At 34.6% G+C, this 24,184-nt stretch overlaps 2 protein-coding genes across 5 annotated transcripts in view; both read left to right on the top strand.

Moving 5' to 3' along the window:
- usp20 (ubiquitin specific peptidase 20) overlaps window positions 1-16,096 on the top strand; it is a 30,051-nt gene extending 13,955 nt beyond the window's left edge. The window contains exons 22-27 of one of the 4 annotated variants that reach the window (XR_007827863.1): window positions 43-166; window positions 2,016-2,084; window positions 2,214-2,372; window positions 10,367-10,481; window positions 14,624-14,793; window positions 15,202-16,096. Coding sequence is in view for 2 of the 4 variants with exons in the window: in XM_051111234.1 (XP_050967191.1) it covers window positions 43-166; window positions 2,016-2,084; window positions 2,214-2,368 (348 nt within the window). In the remaining 2 variants the exon portion in view is untranslated. Of the gene's footprint in view, window positions 1-42; window positions 167-2,015; window positions 2,085-2,213; window positions 2,373-6,647; window positions 8,178-10,366; window positions 10,482-14,623 lie in introns of those variants that run through there. The other 3 variants (XR_007827862.1, XM_051111235.1, XM_051111234.1) reach the window with 3 other exon arrangements.
- A 1,711-nt stretch (window positions 16,097-17,807) lies between these two features.
- On the top strand, window positions 17,808-23,113 carry ptges (prostaglandin E synthase). The gene is made up of 3 exons (XM_051111240.1): window positions 17,808-17,970; window positions 18,262-18,344; window positions 22,007-23,113. The coding sequence occupies exons 1-3, from the start codon at window positions 17,863-17,865 to the stop codon at window positions 22,254-22,256; spliced, it is 441 nt and encodes a 146-aa protein (XP_050967197.1). The 5' UTR covers window positions 17,808-17,862; the 3' UTR covers window positions 22,257-23,113.
- Window positions 23,114-24,184: the final 1,071 nt, after the last annotated feature.

Below are 24,184 nucleotides of genomic sequence, written 5' to 3'. Positions count from 1 at the left end.
TCATATCTCTCTCTCTGTTTGTCTTTCTCTCTCTGTCTATAGTTAAATAAGGAATTTCAAGCTGAAGAAGCGCCTACAGTCATCCTGTGTATCAGCATGCAGTGGTTCAGAGAATGGGAGAACTTTGTCAAGGGCAAAGACAATGGTAGAGTCTCATACAAACAGAGTAATGCACATTTCTTCAAACATATGATACTGTTTATTTTTTTAACTGAGAAAATATGCAGCCAAATAAATAATGTAATCTGTGGTATTTAGGTCACTGGGCTGTGGGAGGTGTATATTATATAAGGGTGTTTTCACTCCTGGTCCTTTTCAGGGGTCTGAGCGTGGTTCGCATGATTTTTGGTCCATATGTAAACACTCCAAGCGATCTCAGACCCCTCAGAACCGAACCGAGACCATCTCGGGAGGTGGTCTGAGTACGGTTCACTCTCGGCTAAAAGTTCGATTTGCTAAAAACATGCATTGTGAACACAAATTGGCCCGGGCTCACTTGATTTTTCCATTCGCGCATTATGATGTAGTGTTTGGTCCATCAGATGTCTCCGTATAAATCAGCTGTTCATAATGAAAGATCTCTACAAGTTATTCCCTCACAACGTACACTTGTTTATTTTCATTTTAACCGCTTTCAAACTATGTAATTGTGTTTAAACTGTTAAAACACCCATGGTTCACATATAAACAGTTGGTTTTGTCTCAATTGAACGTAAACATCTGAGAAAGAAAATCTCACTTTCATCAGTGCCTTTTCCGCTCCAAAAAGCTACAAGCTACCAGTTACTGCTTAAGTGGACCAAAAATGGATCTGAGTCCTCTTTCAGGAACACTGACAGTGTGAACATAAAGAAAACTGGGTCCTTTTCACTTTGTCCACTTCTTGGTCTGGGTTCGGTTCTTTTAAAGAGGACTCAAGTGTGAAAACACCCTTAGTGTCTGGTTATATTGTGCGACCATTGTGACATGTTCTATTTGTATTTGAACAAAGTGAAATCAGCATTGACAGTTTGTATGTTTTATGGAAAATATAAGTATTTATTATATAATCTTTTTATTTGTGTGCCCTGGTAATCTTTAATCAAAAACAATAACATCCCCTCGCTCTTACAATGATGCAAGGATGATGCAAGGGCATAGGTTTGCTTTTGACAATGTTGGGGACCGAAATTACAAAAACATATACATATATTTAATTGTTTGATCAAAATTATTGCTTGGGACAGTTTAGCAGTCACTGGATATTGATAGGGACACGTCCCTGGCGTTCCCCCTAATTCTACGCCCATGCAATGATGTCTCATTTCTATTGATGTGAGCGTGAGGACTGGGTAATTAGGTTGCCCAGTGGGCAAACAAGTTGCAGTCCCTGCCTTCCAGCAATAAGAAGCAAAAGACAACTGTTCAATCAGTTCCTGATGTGAGACAAATGTCTCACAGTATTTTTATTTATTTATTTATTTATTTTAGGATGTACTTTCGTTCATATTTGCGTCATAATAGGGAATAAAAGATAATCACAATTTTTCGGGACATGCTGACTTGATGGTTAAAAATTTTGTCGTCATTTACTCACCCTCATGTCATTACAAATCTGTATGACTTTCTTTTTTCTTTACACAAAGATACTTTGAAAAAAAAAATCCATTGACTTATTTGGCTAGAATATTTGACATATGTCATAATATATGTCATCCAAGATGTTCATGTCTTTCTTTCTTTAGTCAGAAAGAAATTAAAGTTTTTGAGGAAAACATTTAGCTACATTTTCTGATGTTACAGTACTCCCCGAAAAATAGTAAACGATGTGGTTCTAAAACATATTTAAAACCTTGCACACAAAAAGTGTTTTAACCAGCCTGATAAAGCAACATCGACTCAACCAATGGTGAGATTTCTTGTTAGCTCTGCCAAGACCACCCTCTGTATTTTCAAGCGAATGTTTGCTTATGCACTGGAAAGGTCATTATTTTTCTCATCTCTCCCTCCCTCTCCCTCTCTCTCTGCTGGTTTAGAGCCGCCAGGCCCTATTGACAACAGCAAGATTGCAGTAATGAAAGGCGGACATATCCAGCTTAAACAAGGTATAAACTGTGTGTGCATGCATCAGATTGACATGTCTGTGACTCATCTTGTGTTTCAAAACTTTGTCTGACTCGCACATGTGTGTGTGTGTTTGTATATAGTTCATTTTCTATGGCTTGGCTTTGCAGGAGCAGACTACGGGCAAATATCTGAAGAAACGTGGCAGTACTTGTTAAGTATTTATGGCGGTGGGCCAGAGATTGCAGTGCGGCAAACCATCAGCCCCCCAGACACTGACATGCATGGTGAGAGAAAGATAGAAGCAGAGACAAGAGCCCTCTGAAATGGTAAGACATAGAGTAATCACAAAAAAAGCGTTTAAACACTAAACCACACTTGTATGTATGTGTTATGTGTACTACTGTCTGAAAGTTTACGGGACAGTAAGATTCAACAAATTACCTATATATATATATATATATATATATATGAGGTAATTTGTTGAATCTTACTGTCCCGTAAACTATTTATTTATTTATCAAAGAACCTTGATATTGGTTCCTACAAAAATATTAGGCAGCACAACTGTTTTCAACTTGATAATGATAAGTCAGCATTTTAAAATTATTTGAATGAACGGTAGTGAATTTCTTCGCATTCTAAAATAAAATGTCAAACCGAGTATCATTTATTTGAAACAAATAGCACAAACATGCTTTTCAAACAAAATAAATTTCACAAAACTTTGTTAGGTTGTAATATAAGTCAAAAAAAGATATGTTGTTCAAAATGAATACAAGTATTTAGCCACTTTTTGGGTTTTGGATGTTATAGAATGGGTGTAGTTAAAGCATTGTATTACATCTGCTCTTCAGGTTTACCTGTGTGAAATTAAGGGGAAACCCTTTTATACATCCTCTTGTTTCAGAAAGTAAAGTTATTTCTGCGGAAAGCTGTAGCATCATTAATACCAGGCATGTGTCATCAGTGTATGGTACAGACTGGTATGGTGCAAACAAGCTGATTCATCACGAAACAAATGCATCACCCTTGTGTGTATGTGTGTGTCATTAGAGAGTTACAGTAAATCTTCAGTTATAGGGGTATTTTTGACTACTTGAAGTCGAAATGTTTCGAGAATAATGTTGAAATATTACGAGAATAAAGTCGAAATGTTTCGAGAGTAAAGTCAAAATATTACAAGAGTAAAGTCAAAATATTTCGAGAAAAAGTTGAAATGTTTTGAGAGTAAAGTCGAAATATTACAAGAGTAAAGTCAAAATGTTTCGAGAATAAAGTCAAAATATTACGAGAGTAAAGTCAAAATGTTTTGAGAATAAAGTAAAGTCGAGAGTAAAGTCAAAATGTTTCGAGAATAAAGTCAAAGATATTACGAGAGTAAAGTCGAAATGTTTTGAGAATAAAGTCAAAGTATTACGAGAGTAAAGTCAAAATGTTTCGAGAGTAAAGTCGAAATGTTTCGAGAAAAAGTCAAGATATTACGAGACTAAAGTCGAAATGTTTTGAGAATAAAGTCAAAGTATTACGAGAGTAAAGTCAAAATGTTTCGAGAGTAAAGTCGAAATGTTTCGAGAAAAAGTCAAGATATTACGAGACTAAAGTCGAAATGTTTTGAGAATAAAGTCAAGATATTCAAAATATTAAAGTCAAAGTAGAGTAAAGTCAAAATGTTTCGAGAAAAAGTCAAGATATTACGAGACTAAAGTCGAAATGTTTTGAGAATAAAGTCAAAGTATTACGAGAGTAAAGTCAAAATGTTTCGAGAGTAAAGTCGAAATGTTTTGAGAATAAAGTCAAAGTATTATGAGAGTAAAGTCGAAATATTACAAGAGTAAAGTCAAAATGTTTCGAGAATAAAGTCAAAGTATTACGAGAGTAAAGTCGAAATGTTTCGAGAGTAAAGTCGAAATGTTTCGAGAATAAAGTCAAAGTATTACGAGAGTAAAGTCAAAATGTTTCGAGAGTAAAGTCGAAATGTTTCGAGAGTAAAGTCGAAATGTTTCGAGAAAAGTCAAAATATTACGAGACTAAAGTCGAAATGTTTTGAGAATAAAGTCAAAGTATTACGAGAGTAAAGTCGAAATATTACAAGAGTAAAGTCGAAATGTTTCGAGAAGAAGTCGAAATGTTTCGAGAAGAAGTCGAAATGTTTCGAGAGTAAAGTCAAAATGTTTCGAGAGTAAAGTCGAAATGTTTCGAGAAAAAGTCAAGATATTACGAGACTAAAGTCGAAATGTTTTGAGAATAAAGTCAAAGTATTACGAGAGTAAAGTCGAAATATTACAAGAGTAAAGTCAAAATGTTTCGAGAATAAAGTCAAAGTATTACGAGAGTAAAGTCAAAATGTTTCGAGAGTAAAGTCGAAATGTTTCGAGAGTAAAGTCGAAATGTTTCGAGAATAAAGTCAAAGTATTACGAGAGTAAAGTAAAGTCAAAATGTTTCGAGAGAGTAAAGTCGAAATGTTTCGAGAAAAAGTCAAAATATTACGAGACTAAAGTCGAAATGTTTTGAGAATAAAGTCAAAGTATTACGAGAGTAAAGTCGAAATGTTTCGAGAGTAAAGTCGAAATGTTTCGAGAGTAAAGTCGAAATGTTTCGAGAGTAAAGTCGAAATGTTTCGAGAGTAAAGTCAAAATGTTTCGAGAGAGTCAAAAGTAAAGTCGAGAGTAAAGTCAAAATGTTTTGAGAGTAAAGTCGAAATATTACAAGAGTAAAGTCAAAATGTTTCGAGAAGAAGTCGAAATGTTTCGAGAGTAAAGTCAAAATGTTTCGAGAGTAAAGTCAAAATGTTTCGAGAGTAAAGTCAAAATGTTTCGAGAGTAAAGTCGAAATATTACAAGAGTAAAGTCAAAATGTTTCGAGAAAAAGTCAAAATATTACGGGAATAAAGTTGAAATGTTTTGAGAATAAAGTCAAAGTATTACGAGAGTAAAGTCGAAATGTTTCGAGAAGAAGTCAAAATATTACAGGAATAAAGTTGAAATGTTTTGAGAATAAAGTCAAAGTATTACGAGAGTAAAGTCGAAGTATTACAAGAGTAAAGGCAAAATGTTTCGAGAAAAAGTCGAAATATTACGAGAATAAAGTTGAAATGTTTTGAGAATAAAGTCAAAGTATTACGAGAGTAAAGTCGAAATATTACAAGAGTAAAGTCGAAATGTTATTTGACTTTTTTCTCGTAATATTTCAACTTTATTCTCGTAATATTTCGACTTTGTTCTCATAATATTTCAACTTTATTCTCATAATATTTCGACTTTATTTTCGTAATATTTCGACTTTGTTCTCATAATATTTCAACTTCATTCTCATAATATTTCGACTTTATTCCTGTAATATTTCAACTTTATTCTCATAATATTTTGACTTTGTTCTCATAATATTTCGACTTTATTTTCGAATAATATTTCGACTTTGTTCTCATAATATTTCAACTTTATTCTCATAATATTTCGACTTTATTTTCGTAATATTTCGACTTTGTTCTCATAATATTTCAACTTTATTCTCATAATATTTCGACTTTATTTTCGTAATATTTCGACTTTGTTCTCATAATATTTCAACTTTATTCTCATAATATTTCGACTTTATTTTCGTAATATTTCGACTTTGTTCTCATAATATTTCAACTTCATTCTCATAATATTTCGACTTTATTCCTGTAATATTTCAACTTTATTCTCATAATATTTTGACTTTGTTCTCATAATATTTCGACTTTATTTTCGTAATATTTCGACTTTGTTCTCATAATATTTCAACTTTATTCTCATAATATTTCGACTTTATTTTCGTAATATTTCGACTTTGTTCTCATAATATTTCAACTTCATTCTCATAATATTTCGACTTTATTCATGTAATATTTCAACTTTATTCTCATAATATTTTGACTTTGTTCTCAAAATATTTTGACTGTTTTCAAAATATTTTGACTTTTCTCTTGTAATATTTCGACTTTATTCTTGAAATATTTCGACTTTATTCTTAAAATAATTTGACTTTATTCTCATAATATTTTGACTTTATTCTCATAATATTTTGACTTTTCTCAAAATATTTTGACTTTATTCTCGTAATATTTCAACTTTATTCTCAAAATTATTCAACTTTATACTCGTAATATTTCGACTGTATTCTCGTGATATTTCGACTTTATTTTCAAAATATTTAGACTTTATTCTCATACTGTTTTGACTTTATTCTCACAATATTTCGACATTATTCTCGTAGTATTTCAACTTTATTCTTGTAATATTTCAGCTTTATTCTCATAATATTCTTGAAATAATACGTTTTTTTTTTTTTTTTTTTTTTTTTTTTTTTTTTTTTTTTTTTTTTTTTGCCGTGGCACTAAAACGCTGTCATACTATACTTTAAAATTACAATGATTTTTTTAAATAGAATTTTTAACACAAGTTTTTTTTTTTGTCCCCTAAGATGATTTTGAAGGAAAAGTATAAATAATGTTACTTTTTTCCTGTAAACTCATCCTAGAGGACACAAAGCTTCCATTTATAAAATAATCATATTTAATAATGCATGAAACATTCAGTTGTTATTGATAGGTTTTCTTTGTTTCTTTGCTCTGCCGTAGGTACCGAAGACCCACGTGTGGATGACCGTTACGCACTGCGCTTACATTTCTGTCTCACAAGCACTTTGTGAGCATTTCTGTGGATCTGCTATCTCTGACAGAGCTCTCCTAGTGTAGGAAAGGGTCTTATTTATTAAGTCAATAAGTCTGTTATCAGGCACACGTAAACATTTTTCACGAACAAGCTTCATTCATGTGCGCTGGTGATATGTTTGTTTCTCTTGTCAGTGGGGCTAAGGGCAGTAATGTTAGCCTTTCTCAATATTGCAGAGGTAAATAATGCATCACGCAGGACACATTCAGTCTTTGTTAGGGCTCGTCTACCTAGGCAAAACAAGGCTTGAACTTAGTACCTGCATGTTCAAAAAAGCTTTCCCTGCCACCCAACTCCACTATATCACAATAATTCACACTAAATCGTGATGAAATCAAGCATGTTGGCACTTTGAGTTTTTAAAATGAATCATAGTTGTGGTGAAGGCTTAAACTGTTTCACATCAAAGTGAGTTCTGTTTATGTTGCGACTCACTTCCTACCTCCGTGATCTATAAAAACAATTTCCGTCTGCTAATACCAAACAATCAAATGTTCATGTTCACGCTAGCCATTCATTTTTTGGGAACTATAAGAGGGATAAGCTTTGATATTGCAGATAATAAAGTTGGTGCCCACATGTTTGCTTTGGAGGTTATAATTCAGGCATTCAAAATTTGAAGTAGCTGCAGGCTGTGATGTTATAGGTGACTTTGCCTTTTCATGTTGGTAGTAAAAATTTCTTCAATCTAGGACTGTTTACTCAGTGCTACTGAAATTGACTATCATCACACAATGTAAGATAATATTCAATATTATAAGCTCAGGATGTGTTTGTTTTTCAGCTGTTAATATTACGTTTTCTTTTAACGCACTTTAAATCCTCTTTTTTTTTTTTGGCATAGCTTCATGCTGTGTCCCAATCAAAGGAAGTGAGTCTTTCCCACATATCCCCATTTCAGTGCCCCAACTCTGACACAGAGTTGGTTGCGCAAGCTACTATATTTGTTCAGTATTAAATGGTCTTCAAAATTTTCTCAATTTCCTCAGACAGGCAAATACATAACTACTTACTCAACTGCTTGATGTGTGGTCAGTTAAAAGCTGCATCATTTATATGTTACAGTGTTTTAATGATGTAGCATCACAGCCCCAAATGAAACTAACATAACTAAACTACATTTCTAAGGGAATGTGCAATGAGGCGTATCAGATGTGTTAGAAATGCTAATAGAATGCTTAAGTCTTTTCAAGTGTATTCTTTGTACATAATAAAACATAACAGTTTTTATTTATGGATGTGTTCTTTTCTCATAAGCAGGTCAGAATTGTGCAGAATTGCTGAGTTGTGTATAGGACAACGTTGTCTGTTACATATTTTGTTGCAGGAACTTAAAATTTTAAGGTAACTTCTGATGTAATGTCTTTTTAACTTAAGTGATTTAAATGTTACGATCTGTCTGATTTGACAAATAGAAATAAAGCCTGTTCTTTCTTCACAGTGTCCAATTCTTTAATTTATTGTTTTATATACACTTCTGTGACCATATTGTGGTTCCTAGAATTGTCTTTTTCATATATATATCCTCACATATATCCACCTTTTTTTTGAACGTGGAAGTCTTGTCCGCCTCAGAACGGAAAGATACTTTATATTTCCGGTCGCTGGTGTTTCTAGTCAAATTAATGCGCAACTCCGCAACCCTGCGCACATTTTTGTATTTAGTTATATTTTAAAAAAGTTTCAATTCAAATAATTCAGTCGATTTCAGATCTTTATATCCCATTCTAACATGGATTTCTGTGGAGACAGGAACATGACAGCATCCAAACGGAATTTAGAATCTGTCATGTTGGTGCTCTTTGATTACTTAGGAAAGAGGTGGATTGGATTACACTCGTGACTAGTTTGATCCAGTTATAAACTTAAATGCTTTTTTTCTGTGAAACCTAAACCCATGCCCACACTTGTTAACACTGAAAAGATTATTTTAAATGATTTCTTTAAAATAAAAAAGAATGAATTGTTTATTTACTTGCACTGGACATTGACAATATAACCAGTGTTATTCTTCAATTATTTATATAGTATTTTAAAATTTACTAATATTTATATTTAGCTTTTTTGTTTATGTTTTCATCTCAAATTTTAGTTTACGTTTATCATTTATTTATTTATCATTTATTTTATTTTATTTATGTGCTCTATATATATATATATATATATATATATACACTTCCAGTCAAAAGGTTTTGAACAGTATGATTTTTAATGTTTTTTTTTAAAGAAGTCTCTTCTCCTCACCAAGCCTGCATTTATTTGATCCAAAATACAGCAAAAACAGTACATTTTGAAATATTTTTAATATTTAAAATATATGTTTTCTATTTGAATATATTTTAAAATGTAATTTATTCCTGTGATCAAAGCTAAATTTTTAGCATCATTACTGCAGTCTTCAGTGTCAAATGATCCTTCAGAAATCATTCTAATATGTTGATATTATTATCAATATTTTAAACAGTTGTGTATTTTTTTTTCTGGAGTATTTGATAAATGGAAAGATGCAAAGATCAGCATTTGTTTTTAAATAAAAAGCTTTTGTAACATTATATCAGCATGGAAGAAGTTATGAAAAAAGTGATACTTTTATTTAGCAAGAATGCTTTAAATTGATGAAAAGTGATGATAAAGTCATTTATAATGTTACAAAATATTTCTATTTCAGATAAGTGTTGTTCTTCTGAACTTTCTATTCATCGAAGAAACCTCTACTCAGATTCTGAATTCTATTCTGAATTCTACTCAGCTGTTTTCAGCAAAATAGTAATGAAACAGTGTTTGTTTGTTTTAACAGCAAATCAGAATATTCTAATAATTTTTGAAGGATCATGTGACTGGAGTAATGCTGCTAAAATTCAGCTTTGAAATCACAGGAATAAATTATATTTGAAACTATATTCATATAGAAAGCAGTTATTTTAAACAGTAAAAATATTTCAATTTTTTTTTTTTTTTTTCAGAATTTTGTTTTTGCTGTACTTTGGATCAAATAAATGCAGGCTTGGTGAGCAGAAGAAACTTCTTTAAAAAACATTAAAAGTCTTACTGTTCAAAAACTTTTGACTGGTGGCGTGCATTCATTCATCTTATATGTTTTATATGTATAATGTTTTGTTTTATTTATCCTTATTTCTACATTTATCTTTATTTCAATTTCAGAAAGCAGAGTCTAAAAATAAACAGCTCAGCTCTTTTTCAACTTTTATTTTTTTTTATTATTTCAACATTTAAAACAACAACATGGTAGCGTAGTTCTCAAGCTGAGTTATATATCCATGCCTCCATCACTTAAGGATAGAAACTGCGTCTTTAAATTTTCAAGGATCCATATTTAGCTCCCAGAGCCCCAGGCGTTGTTTAAGCATGCTGAGGAATGGCTACTCGATGTTACCTTCATGCTCGGAGCTCTGTTCATCTCGTTCATCTTAATCACCACTCCCCACGTGCCCCCAACCCCCCACCCTTCGTCTCCATCCTCCCTTTGTCCTCAGACAGCCCCTGGAATATTGCTTCAATCAGCTGCCCTGTATAACCCAAATAATCTGGCAGGAAAGGTGAATATTTATATGACAGAGCTCACTATCAATGCTGATGTCATTGTAAGTCCTCATTCTGTCTGCAGGCTGAAGAAAGGACAGCGCAGGAGGAGGAGGAGAGAAGGATGCAGAGAGCTGCAGACCACCCATCTGAGCGCCTGTGTTGTCTGCTGGAGAAAGGATTGTAATTTTCTTCCCAGAGTGAGTCGTCATTCCTCTCTTTTTGCGCAATTGCAGCATCTGGCTTTCATTATCTAAAGGGTAATTTCTGGAAATCAACATGTTTTGTGTGTCACGTAGACAATAACATCTTGCTGGCTTGGTCTTCTGTGTCTAAACATTAGCATATGTGGTACTAGCTGAGCTACAGAAACATCTGGCAGCTCTTTTGTTTAACACAATAGATAAATATTGCATTACTGAGTCTAAATGATCCGCTTATTCTTAAGATTCTGTTTACAGAATCTGCTTTTATAATAACTGATAGCACCGAATAACATCCTTTGTTCATAAAACATCAGTTTATATATCAGCAACCTATATATTATAACTAAACTGATATAATATTTATGATATGAATAAGAGTAACATTACTGTAGTGGTGCAAAATCTGTGTTTTCACTCTCATGTGGTATAAAATATTTCCAGAAGGTTCAGAAATTCCTATGTGGTGGAAATGAAATCATCACCAATGACAAAACATCCTGTTTTTTGCAGATGAGGTTTGGTAGCTGTACTCTCTGCTCAGATTCATTGCTTGTGAACACACCCTCTTTGTTCTGCTGTTTTTGAAAGTTTCATATTTTGAAGTGTATTGAAATTGCCTTTTTAATATAAACTACCCCAATATTTAATTGCTTATAATTACTAATAAAAATTCTGTGGTTGCCAACTAGTAAATCACCGCCCTCACATGTTTCTGCTGAGATGTCTGTATAAAGGTGATTCCCTTCAGTAATTTTAGACACAAAGGCAGCTAGCAAGAGGCGTTAACGATGAGCTTAGAGCAATGTTGTCAACCAGGGCGTCACATCAGGCATGAGGTAATAACTGTATGACTGTGAAATGAATTTTTAATAGACCTTGTTAATAACACTTCAGTGCGTGCAGCTACATCTCTGTCAGCCCATCACAGCTTGAGTGCTCAAAATGTTCAAAGCTAGAACCTGTTAAAAGTTATTCAGATAAGTTGCATATTTATTTAACAACTGATGCTGTAATCACACTTTAGTATGTGACCCTAGACCACAAAAGCCACATAAAGTACCACGGATATAGTTGCAGCAATAGCCTACAATACATTGTATGAGTTAGAATTATTGATTTTTGTTTAATGCCAAAAATCATTAGGATATTAAGTAAAGATCATGTTCTATGAAGATATTTTGTAAATTTCTTACTGTGAATATACAGGTGCATCTCAAAAAAATTAGAATATAATGAAAAAGTTCATTTTTTTTATTGTAGCTTATTTATTTATTTTTTTGTTTTAATTTTGATGATTAGAGCATACAGCTCATGAAATTCAAAAATCCAGTATCTCAAAATATTAGAATATTTACATTTGAGTTTCATTAAATGTCTATCCCTACAGTATAAATTCTAGGTATCTATTGTTCTTTGAAACCACACTAATGGAGAAGACTGCTGACTTGGCAATGCTCCAGAAGACAATCACTGACACCCTCCACAAAGAGAATAAGTCACAGAAGGTCATTACTGAATGGGGTGGCTGTTTACAGAGTGCTGTATCAAAGCATATTAAATGCAAAGTTGACTGGAAGGAAGAAATTGGGTAGGCAAAGGTGCAAACGCAGCAAGGATGACCGCAAGCTTGAGAATACTGTCAAGTAAAGCCGATTCAAACACTTGGGAGAGTTTCACAAGAGGTAGAATGAAGCTGGAGTCACCAGGCTGAGACGTCTTCAGGAAAAGGGCTACCAAGCCACTTCTGAAACCGAAACAACGTCAGAAGCATCTTACCGCGGCTAAGGAGAAAAAGAACTGGACTGTTCAGTGGTCCAAAGTCCTCTTTTCAGATAAAAGTAAATTTTGCATTTCATGTTACAATCATGGTTCCAGAGTCTGGAGGAAGACCGGAGAGGCACATAATCCAAGCTGCTTGAAGTCCAGTTTGAAGTTTCTGAGGTCAGTGATGATCTGGGCTGCCTTGACGTCTGCTGGTGTTGGTCTATTGTGTTTTATCAAGTGCAAAGTCAATGCAGCCATCTACCAGGAGATTTTGGAGCACTTTATGCTTCCATATGCTGACAAGCTTTATGGAGATGCTGGTTTCCTTTTCCAGCAGGACTTTAGCACCTGCCCACAGTGCAAAAACCACTTCCAAGTGGTTTGCTGACCTTGATATTACTGTGCTTTATTGGCCAGCCAACATGCCTGACCTGAACCCCATTGAGAATCTATGGGATATTTTCAAGAGAAAGATGAGAAACAGTTGATTCAACAATACACAGATGATCTGAAGGCTCAATAGTGCCTCAGCAGTGCCACAGGCTGATCGCTTCCATGCCACACCTCACTGATGCTGTAATTTCACTGATGCAAGTCATTTGCTGTAATATGTGCTGCCGACCAAGTACTGAGTGCATAAATAAACATACTTTAAAAAAACGTTGCAAATCCGTTTTTTGATTGATCTAAGGAAATACTCTAATATTTTGCGATACTGGATTTTTGATCCAATCATCAAAAGTAAAACAAAAAAACTTTAGAAATATTTTACTTTATTCCCCAGAAAATACCATAAAATGGCTTGAATATAACTTGAATAATACCCACTTTATATAGGATACATGGTCCATGAATATGTAAATTAGTCCCCGCCTCCACTCAATCACACCAACTCGGACTACCTGCTGCTCCGCTTTCACTCAGTTAACTGATGTAGAAAATGCTACACAATGGCAAGTGCCAGTATTGGATTAATTCAACCATATATGATTGAGCTAGAAAGTGATTCTGAAGAAGAAGAGCTTATACTGGGTTGTCTACAAGTTGATCTAACAGAATGTTAAAGGGATATTTCTCTAAAAAATGGAATTCCGCCATTAATTACTCACCCTCACGTCGTTATAAACCTGCATTACCTTCGTTCCTCTTCAGAGCACAAATTAAGATATTTTTCTGACCCTGCATAGACAGAAATGCAACGCAATGTTCAAGGACCAAAAAGGTTGTAAGGACATTGTTAAAACAGCCCATGTGGCATTAGTGGAAGAGAAGAAATTGTTGAATAAAGTTGTTATTTTTGTTTTATTTGTGCACAGAAAGTATTCTAGTAACTTCATAACATTATGTTTGAACCACTGATGCAACATGGACTATTTTAATGATGTCCTTCCTTTCTGGACCTTGAATGTGGTATTTGCATTGCTGTCTAAGCAGGGTCAGAAAGCTCTCGTACTTGATCAAAAATATCTTAATTTGTGTTCCGAAGATGAGCAAAGGTCTTACGTGTTTGAAACGACATGAGGGTGAGTAATTCATGACAGAATTTTCCTTTTTGGGTGAACTGTTTCTTTAATGCATCTTTATGTAATGCTCTTTATAATGTTGGACACATAACAGTAATTGATATCAGTAGTCTTTGGCTTGACTACCTTCTAATGTTACACATCTCAGACATTTACCTTCTAAAACTCAACATCCTTTGGTAGAAACACTTTGCTGAAAGTTGACAGGATTGGTTACACATTGGTGAAGTTGGGGCTGTTTCAAACCTCAATTTTTGAGACTTTGGTAGACCTACATTGCAGTTTTAAGAGGAAAATGCAAAGCAATGGTGTTGAATTATGAACTTGCACATAAACCAGTCAAAATTTTTTGAACAGTAAGATTTTGAATGTTTTTTAAAGAAGTCTCTTCTGCTCACCAAGCCTGCATTTAATTGATCCAAAATACAGCAAAAACAGTAAAATATTGAAATATTTTTACTATTTAAAATAACTGTTTTCTATTTTAATATATTTTAAAATGTATTTTATTTCTGTGACTTCTGAGACTTCTTTAAAAAACATTAAAAATCTTCAAAAACTCTTGACTGGTATAGTATAATTTGTCTTTATGCGTATTAAAAAAACAGACAGATATGTAAACAACGTTATAAACTTAACACAGTTAAATGTAATCTTTAGCAAGTCCGTTTTTCATACTGTACATTCAAATTGACTTCTAGCATGAAAACGATTTTTTTAGTATAGTAATCAGCATCTACTGCCTTAATATTAGGCTGGTATTTTGAGTCTTTACCCAGAGTTCTTGTAAAAGGCCATCCATGTTATCTCTGATGCCATCAGATCTGCATGTTCTGTTTCTTTTCCCAGGCTGAACGGCGGTCCGAGTGAACACCTCAGAGACTTTAGCAACAATAGCGACAATGATCAGCGTCACACCCAGGATTCACTGGGTCGGAGGACACAGCTTCACCGATCTTTGACTATGGCAAAATACGGACTGCATTAGCTTCCGATATTCTATACGCTCAGAGCGTAATGTGAGTTCAAAGTGACCTAAAAATAGAGGTGTGGTACTGCATTTCTGAGATAAACACTCATCTCCAATATCATATTCCAGTTTGTCAAGTTTCTTCTAACCGACACTAAGAGATAAATATTACTGACCGTGTCCCAATATTTGCACTGACCTCGTAAGCTTGTTACCTTTCAGTAATTCCTCGGCGATCTTTGGTCTAGTCCTGATTTGTGTGCGACCTGCGATGCACACGCTACAACAATTTGACTCATGGTCCTTCTGTCTTTTCTTGTCTCAGTGTATCCTTTTCAGTTTTCATCTTGCACTCCACCTTATAATTGTCATTACCTCCAGGCGAGGGTTTGAACAAAACATTTCTGGGTAAACCTACTTAGCTTTCTCACGCTCACTCTCTTTTCTTTCCATATAGGTATTTTTACACAGACACACTCACAGTTTGCCATCGTATGTTACCTCCAACGACGAGTCCACGCTGCTGTTAACCAGCGATTATGTGACAGCTAGTGCTTGAATTAGTAATTGCCTCTTCACTGCAGACATGTGTTACAGTGTGTACCTTTTAAAAGGTTATGTCATATAGGGTGTTTTCTGTTCAAGACAGCAATTAGCATCTGGATGTAACATGGGTTGTGCTATCTGCACGCAGTTGATTGATATGTGGAGCGTGTCTGGCTCACGAAGAGGCCAGACATCAATGGATATGTCTCATTTGCCGGAGGTCACTCAGCAGGACTACCACAGACTCTCAGGCCTCCACTATACTTCCTCTTTCTCTGATGTGGAAGACTGTTGTGATGACATCACAAGCACAAGCTCATCCTCGTCGGATTATCTCGGAATAGACTGTTGACACTTGTCGTGGACTTTTGTGGGTTACTCACACCTTGTGCCAAATATTGCCATTCTTTTTGGCTCCAAATTCTGTCACTGACAGTGTGACAATGAAATATGCTTAGTCTGCGCAAATTAAACTAATGAGGTCCTTGACTGTGTGGAAAGGGGTTCTGCTCTCAACCACAATGCTCCGCAGTTCAGTTCCTGCTCAATTTGAGCAACAAACCCATTATTGTCAGGGGAACGCAATTATGGATGCTGAAATTGGATCTTTTTCATTTAGAATCATGTTTCTTTTATCATTCTGGATAAAAGAACCCTGGTTTGGAAATTGGAATGTGCATTCTACAAATAAAGCATATGATTAATTGATGTAAAGAAACTATCACATGGGAGGAGCAAAATCCTTCAAAATGAACATTGTGATAAAATGATGCTGTTCTATTAGGCCTAATGCATCAAAAAAAAAACGATGTACATGGCTCATCAGCGTTTTCCCTGTTAATCTCTTTATCCTCTAAGGCAATGTTTTGAAGATCTGATTAAGCAGTATTGCTAAAGCTATTATAGGCCTGGCATTGAATCTTATCACAAGGGTTTAATAGTAATTAATTCCTTGCTTTGTTACTGCAGTTAAAAATGCACCCAAAAAAGAAATTACAGTTATAATGTACTTACCTCCATGCTCCTTGGCTTTCTCTTACTTCTGCGGAACATAACAGAAGATATTCTAAAGAATGTTGGTAACCAGTTCTGCTGGCCATTGGACATTGTAAAAAAAATTAAAACATATAGCCTACAGTAGGCCTACTGGGGCCATTCACAAAGAAGGCGTATTTGCTTTTAAAAGCACTAAATGTAGGGCAGTGGGACAGGGACATTTCGCAATGCCTAAAAATGAAAAATTAGCTAGCTAGTGCATGTTTACATAAAAAAAAAAGGAAAGTAGCACAGTGGAATAAAAAAAAATGTATTCCACCACATTCCACATTCTTCTGGGCTTTTCATGTTGTTTGTTTGTTTGTTTATTTAACTTTTTTTTATGTAAACATAGCTAGACCATCATCTTTGATATATTTGACCCTGAACCACAAACCCAGTAGCATGTAGCAATAGCCAACAATACATTGTATGGGTCAAAAGTAACCATTTTTACTGTTAATATTAAGTATAGGTCATGTTAATATTAAGTAAAGGTCATGTTCCATGAAGATATTTTGTTATTTTTGATTACTAATATGCATTGCACGGAACTTCATTTGGACAACTTTTTCTCAATATTTAGATTTTTTGCACCCTCAGATTCCAGATTTTCAAATAGTTGTATCTCGACCAAATACTGTCTTATCCTAACAGACCACACATCAGTGGAAAGCTTATTAATTCAACTTTCAGATGATGTATAAATTTCAGTTTTGAAAAATTGACCTGTATGACTGTTTTTTTGTGGACCAGGGTCACATATATGTTAGTGATAGGCCTGTTGGTTACATGTTATCTAAAAATAGTCTACACGTCTTGAGACTTTGCGTTTTTTCAATCCATCAAGTAACCTGTCAAATGCATCGAAAGTGTTTCTCTTATTTTTATTTATTTATTTTTTTTAGAAGTTAGCCTACAGCTTGCTTTGACAGTGCTATGTGGAGACTATAGGAAGTTGGTTTTATTCAAATTTCCACACATTCAAATTTGACATAGCCTACTTTTGACTGGGTTCTCAAAGACCCCCAGACATACAAAATGAATAAACATTAGTTGTTTATTATGATTTCTTCGATTATATTTTTCTACAATGTGTTTTTCAAAATTACTAATATCTTTTAAAAATTACAAATAGCCTATAGCTGAAGCTATTATACAGCTTCCAGCATAATCAGTGAGACGCCGGAATTCTCAAGCATTAAAAAAAAAAAAAAACATTGGAGATAATTTTTTTTTTTTTTTAATTGTTTTCCAATTAAAATGAAGAGGAAGTTCTGCTGATTGAGTGAAAGTAAGTAAGACTGGAGTTGTTCAGATGTCTCCAGACTATCCTCATATGGGACAGTGTGTCACAGGCAGGAAAAAACCGTCTGGGGAAAAAAACGGAAGTCCGCACGTCAGTGAAAGTTTCTTGCCAGGTAGTGATTGGGAATAGGTTGGGCTAAACGGTCTGGGGTTTGCATATAAAACCTTCTCCAAACACGTCTCCGTCAAAGCGTATATACACGCACACAGACAGTCTGTCGACGTCAAGATGCTCGGGAGCGACGTACTGTTGTGCTTCATTTTCTACAGCACGCTCCTAATTTTAAAGATGTACATTATTTCCATCATAACGGGCCAAGTGAGACTAAAGAAAAAGGTAAGTTGTGGAACTTTCTATTCATGCTTATGAAAAATAGTTTTCATGCTACTGCATCGAACACAAAATCGCGAGGGAATCACTGCTACAAAGTCGCCTTCCTTATTTATAATGGAAGCATTTTTTGTCGCGTCGAGCGTGTGGAATGTTTCTGTTTTGAATAGAAATCCGTATATTCTGCATACTGCCGCTGTCTGGATTATCGAGGTAGTTGATCAGAGATGTGTTTTAATAGAATGCCTTGATGTCTAGATTTGTGTTGTAAAACATATGTGTACTTGTATGTGACAGGCGTTTGCTAATCCAGAAGACGCCGAGAGACACGGAGGTGTGCAGTTCTGCCGCACTGATCCGTACGTGGAACGCTGTAGGAGGTAAAAGCATAATACTGCTCATTTGTGATTTTATTTTGTAGTGCATCTAATTAGACTGCAACTCCACAAACATGGATATAAACTTATATGTTAAGAAATGCTTTTTATTTTCTTGCTTTCTTTTTTCTTTTCTGTTACATGTATTGCATCCGACTATTAAGCATCAGCAACAGCTTTACATAAATTAAAGAGTAATAACAGTTTACATAGCATAAACAATATTAAATACAATAAATATAACCTTTCTACACTGTACAAATATACATTTTATCAAGACAAGATTGTTACAATTATTTTTGTGTAAGATAAAATTTTATATCAAAAAAGGATGCTCCTATAAGTTCCTGCGAGAAACATTTAGTGATATGTACTTTAGGTAATGTACATTAGAGAGTTTTTTGTAACATACTCATGTATTAGTGTTGGTAATGCTGTCGCTGTAATTTTTTTTTAAATTAATGTAATCAGATTTTTATTTATTTATTTAGTTTTTGTACAGTATTTACTATTAATGCTATATTTGCCATTATTTCCATGTATACACTTTCTAGTTATCTTCAAAAATGTTTTCATTTTTCTGTTCACATGGTTTCAATTTTCTGACTGGGTAATATTTCAAAATGAGTGTTTTCTGTCTGTAAAAACTTTGCGTGTCTATTGGGAAAGTTGGGTTTTAGTCTTATTCCTAGTGGGCCCATTTAGTTGGACGGCAGGATGTCTGGCAGATTTCCTTTAGCTATTTTCCGTAGCACTGTCAAACTCTTCAAAAAAAGAATACAGGTATGACAGATATGTGTCCAGGTCCACAGCAAAAAGCATGTTTAATCCATAATGGACTACATGCAGTTAAGATATCTTTATTTTCCCATTTGTATTATCATTAGTCAAAAGCAATGAAGGTATGCACGGTCCATGCCAGTTTTCTCGAATCTCAGCTCTTTTCAGTACCTATATTTGTTTATATGAGAGCATGAGAGAAAAAGAGACAATGTGTTATGAGACTACACACTCTGAAACAATCATAGACTTGGCTGCCTGTTAGGAAACTTTCCTCACTTTAAGCTGCATGGTATTTTGTTTTTGTTTGGCGGTTTCTAACTTATCTTTAGGAAACTTGCCTGCTCTGCCTAGTTCCAGCCCACTCCACTCTCCATCTGCACAATCTGAAAATGATAAAGATGTTATTTCAGCAGACTGCTCTAAAATCATCTATATATTAGCATTAGAAAATCTTGTTTCCTGTAAGTAAATCAAGAAAGGCATTCACTGATGTGATCTTGGGGACCTGAGAAAGGTATCTTGTGGTTGCCAGATTGGTTAGATATGGTAGGCTAGCAGGAGCAAGTCCTGACAAGTCCGTTATTTGACCTTAATTGCAATGCATTCACAAAGGTATTTCACTACAACCCTGTGGCTAACAAATAGCTAAGCAAACAGAAACAGGAAGACAGTGTTAAATAGATTTAAAAGTTCTCATTTGGAGCAGCAACTTTGTGCTGACGTGTCAACAAAAATGGTTTCAATGACATACAGACACATTCTTGATCTTCTGAGTAGCCTACAGAAGGAAAAACAAAAAATATACAAGACATTTCAAAGACTTGTTAAAGAAAAAGTTCACTTACAGAACAAAAATAGATAAATAGAAACATAGATGGATGTTCATGTCTTTCTTTCTTCAGTCGTAAAGAAAGTTGTTTCAAGAATGTTCTCCATATAGTGGACTTCTATGGCGCCCGCAAATTTGAACTTCCAAAATACAGTTTAAATGCAGCTTTAAAGAGCTCTAAACGATCCCAGCAAAGGAATAAAGGTCTTATCTAGCAAAACCATCGGTTATTTTACAAAATAAATGTACAATTTAAATACTTTTTAAAAACCTCAAATGCCTCTCTTGTCTAGCTTTGTGATGTGCATGTGCTCTGTGCAATCCGGGTCAGTAAAGTTAGGGTAGGACAAAAAACTCCCATCTCATTTTCTCTTCCAACTTCAAAATCGTCCTGCATTGCTATTTTACCTTTTTTTGTAAAGCCTGTTTTTCTTTGCACGTTTGTTTTGTAAACTTTGGTTCGGTACTTCTGCAGTGAAGCAGGACGATTTTGATGTTGGAGGGAAAAAAATGAGATGGGAGTTTTTCAACATACCCCAACTGTATTTGACCCGTATTATGCAGAGTACGCATGTGCATCTCAGAGCTAGACAAGATGAGCATTTAAGGTTAAGAAGTATATAAATTGTAATTTTCTTTTTAGAAAATAATAATCGTTTCGCTAGATAAGATAGATAAGAGCACTCCTCAAATGTGTTCCTCAAGAAACATAATTTCTTTTTGACTGAAGAAAGCAAGACATGAACATCAAGGGGGTTAGTAAATTATCTGTACATTTTTGTTCTGGAAGTTAACTTATCCTTTAAGATGATTGTATATTAACATTGTATTAATTTTTAATAATATTTAAGGCTGGAATACACTACATGATTTTTAAAATCTGAACAGACATTTAAAATACTAGGCATCATACACTTGACAACTTTGTGAATAGTGACAGAGATGAAAAGATGTGTGGCCACAGGTGTGTGTTCATCAGCTATTGTATCATCTAAGTCAGTCAGATTTTATATTAGGATCGAAAGCTTGAACATTTTCTGATGATTAATCAACATATAACTGAAAGTTATTTCCTCTTTGAAAATTGAGTCCCAGCATGGCTTATAATGGAAAGTCCTTATTACGACAAAAATATGAGGAAGAATCTGTGTCATGCAGGATTTCCAAGCACTGTTATGTAACTACTCTGCTGAGCTATTAATGTGAAATATAAACGTAATGAGTTCATGGTGGTATGAATGTCAAAATAGTATGATTAATTTCTTTTAAACGGGCACAGGAAGTACTTACTACTTCCTATTGCTGATTTGTTCACAGTACGCACTATGACGCACTGTGAGAGTGATTCAGAGTGAAAGTAAATTTACATCGCAAGATTGTGTGATGTTGGCAACGTTTGCTGTCCAGGCATGCTGCCATAAGACAGAGCCAGACAGTTTACAGCTGAAGTCCTGATCAAAGCCAGATGCTGTTGAGTGTACATTCCTCAGCTCCTGGGTCCTGAGAAAAGCAGTATTCCATAGGTATTTCCACAGTCTGAAATGTTCGAAATACCTCAGTGTTTAGAGAATACCATTAACTAGGAGTTGAAAGAGAGGCTTAAAGGACAATATGGGAATGCGTGAAAGATGTGGTCAAAACTTGAAAAGAACTTACTCATTATGAGCTATTATCCAAGCATGTGCTGAAGAACATTCATATATAGCAACAAAATTGTTTGCTATATTAACAAATACACATCCAGTTAATGTTTTATAGACGTTTTTCTTCTCTGTCCTCTACACTAATACACAATGTTTTTGGAGCTGTCAAACAACAAAGTTGCCTAAGATGTGTCTGTGTATAATTATTATGTATATATAAATTCACACAGATGCATATATGTTTAAGAAAAATATGTTATACGTATACAAAAGTAAAATTTGTATGCGATTAATTGTGATTAATCACAATTAATCGTTTGGCAGCCCTATTGTTTTTCAAATAAAAACACCTTTTTTGTGGTTTACCTGCACTCATTTTTGCACTGTTTCTGTGTGTTTTTTTTTTTCAGAGCACACCTCAATGACATGGAGAACATTTTCCCCTTTTTATTTCTCGGAGCTGTCTACTCTATGACAGGCCCCTCGTATGCAGTAGCACGACTTCATTTTCTTGTCTTTTTCCTGGGTCGAGTTCTCCACAGCGTTGCATACCTGCTGGCACTCAAAGCACCGACACGTTCGTTCGCCTATATCGTCGCTCAGGTGCCTTGCGTTTCAATGGCAATACAGATACTCATGGAAGTAGCCTCATTCGCATAACCCTCTCATCAATGGACTTCTGTGATTGGTCAAGACTTCTGGTTACAACTGTGATGCAGAATGCTGCTTTACGGACTTACGGCATCTCAACAGTAATAGAATTCACATTTCACTTTAACAACAGACTTGATGATTTATGACTGACTGTTCTTAAAACCCAACATTCATTGCTGTCATTTTAGTACTGGACTTTAGTATTGTGTTTTGCTGTGTAGTGTCATTTTAGCATTCAAATGAAGGTTATTTAATGTGATTTATTGTCACAGTTAGGTTTGCATATACTCTCATATTTATATATTTGATAGAACAGGCCTCATTCTCCTTGAATGGACCTTGAGTCTATAGCGCAGCCGTTGCTTACAAGACTTTTGGTTCAGTGACCACCAGCTTTTTACTTTCATACTGCAAAGCTTACATAAGCAATAACTGCTGAGGTCAGTTCGGAGGCCATGTGATTGTTTCACAATAACTTTCCACGCTTGTAAAAATTCCTCTGTTATTAGACCATAAGCCCTCCAGAGCCCAGGCTTTTCAAACTTATTGTAGCGTTAATCATACGCCGTTGCACAAACACTGTCCTTCCTCTTTGTCCATCATGCTTTGAGGTTATAACATTTCGAGAACAGCCGGGTGCTTTCACTTTGGATTTTGTCTTCAAGAACGTTGGTTTAGGTATGATGTTACAGTTGTGGTAATTCACCACAAAGCACTTTTGTTATATATATTAATATTTTCTGTTTTCAATGTGTAACTTATTTTATTTTGTATAATATTATATAGTTTGTGTAGTGATGTTAAAGTCTCTAAAGAGATGATGTGAAAAGCATAGTTTTTATAATAAAGGAATAATGAAAGGTTTTGTGTGTATAATTGTGATTGAGATCAAACAGTAGACTGGATACGTTAAAAACAAGAGCTCGGAGAGAAAGGGAGAAAAAGAGAGAAAAATCTAAAGAGATGGATAAGAATTGACCCCATTGTTACTTCTCGGTACAAAAAGGGAAGGAAAAAGACTGACAGGAAAAGATAAACGGGTTAAAAAGAAGGCATGTTTTTGCTTAACATTAAAATAAACCTCCAGCACTATCACTGATACCACAAACATTCTGGTTCAATCTTAACTGGTTTGAGGAAAATGTCACTAACGCCAGAAGTAAATCAGGATAAATATGGGAAAAAGCAACAAAAAAGTGATCGTGCTAAAGAACATGAAGGGAAGTGGGTGTTCAAATTTTCATGTGAACCTATAGCGATATGTAGTCATCTGAAACATGCCCTGGCTTGTCATTTTCCCTGGCAGAATGCATAAATGTCTACATACATACCAATGTGTTCAGAGATGTTCATAAGAAAGCCTTCAAAAACAACAAAAATAATAATAATAAAAATATAAAAATAAAACAGCTTGTCAATAGGGAAGTACCTTTAAAGAGACAACTTTGTACCTTATTACTACTAAAAGGTGACTATTAATACCTTCACACAACTGTGTTGAAGCCACTCTGTGCCCATACTCCAAATTCAGTGTAAAAATGCAAAAATCAAAGTCAGACTGAATTATGCCTGCTCAGATCCACCTCAAACTGCATATTTGTAATTGCTGTGTGAATGCATTTAAACCACCTCTGAGCAGCATTAAAGAGTCTGTTTAAAGACACCTACACACCACTTCAGAAGCATGTCATGCCACCTATAAATCTTGCATTAAAGTGGTAATAGGTGGCTTACATTTAAGGCACTACTATGAATCTTTTAAGGGGTAAAAAAGGTACACAAGTGTGCCTTTAAAGGTACTGCCTCAGTGACAAGCTGTTTTGAGTGCAGCCACACTAAATTATTTAAAAATAACTTTCTTTTTTTGTAAATAATGCCAATTTTTTAAAAAAGTGAATTAACTAGACAAGCCACAATTCAAAACAGTATGAAAA

Source organism: Labeo rohita, chromosome 5 (genome assembly GCF_022985175.1).
Source record: "Labeo rohita strain BAU-BD-2019 chromosome 5, IGBB_LRoh.1.0, whole genome shotgun sequence".
NCBI lineage: Eukaryota > Metazoa > Chordata > Actinopteri > Cypriniformes > Cyprinidae > Labeo > Labeo rohita.
Note: the sequence above shows the minus strand (reverse complement) of the source record. Positions and strands in the feature narration are given on the sequence as shown.

Bases quoted from the DNA above. Each gene is read 5' to 3' on its own strand.
- ptges (XM_051111240.1), top strand. From the start codon at position 17,863: ATGCTCGGGAGCGACGTACTGTTGTGCTTCATTTTCTACAGCACGCTC. The intron at 17,971-18,261 runs GTAAGTTGTGGA...TGTATGTGACAG, and splicing joins AAGTGAGACTAAAGAAAAAG to GCGTTTGCTAATCCAGAAGA. The intron at 18,345-22,006 runs GTAAAAGCATAA...TTTTTTTTTCAG, and splicing joins TACGTGGAACGCTGTAGGAG to AGCACACCTCAATGACATGG.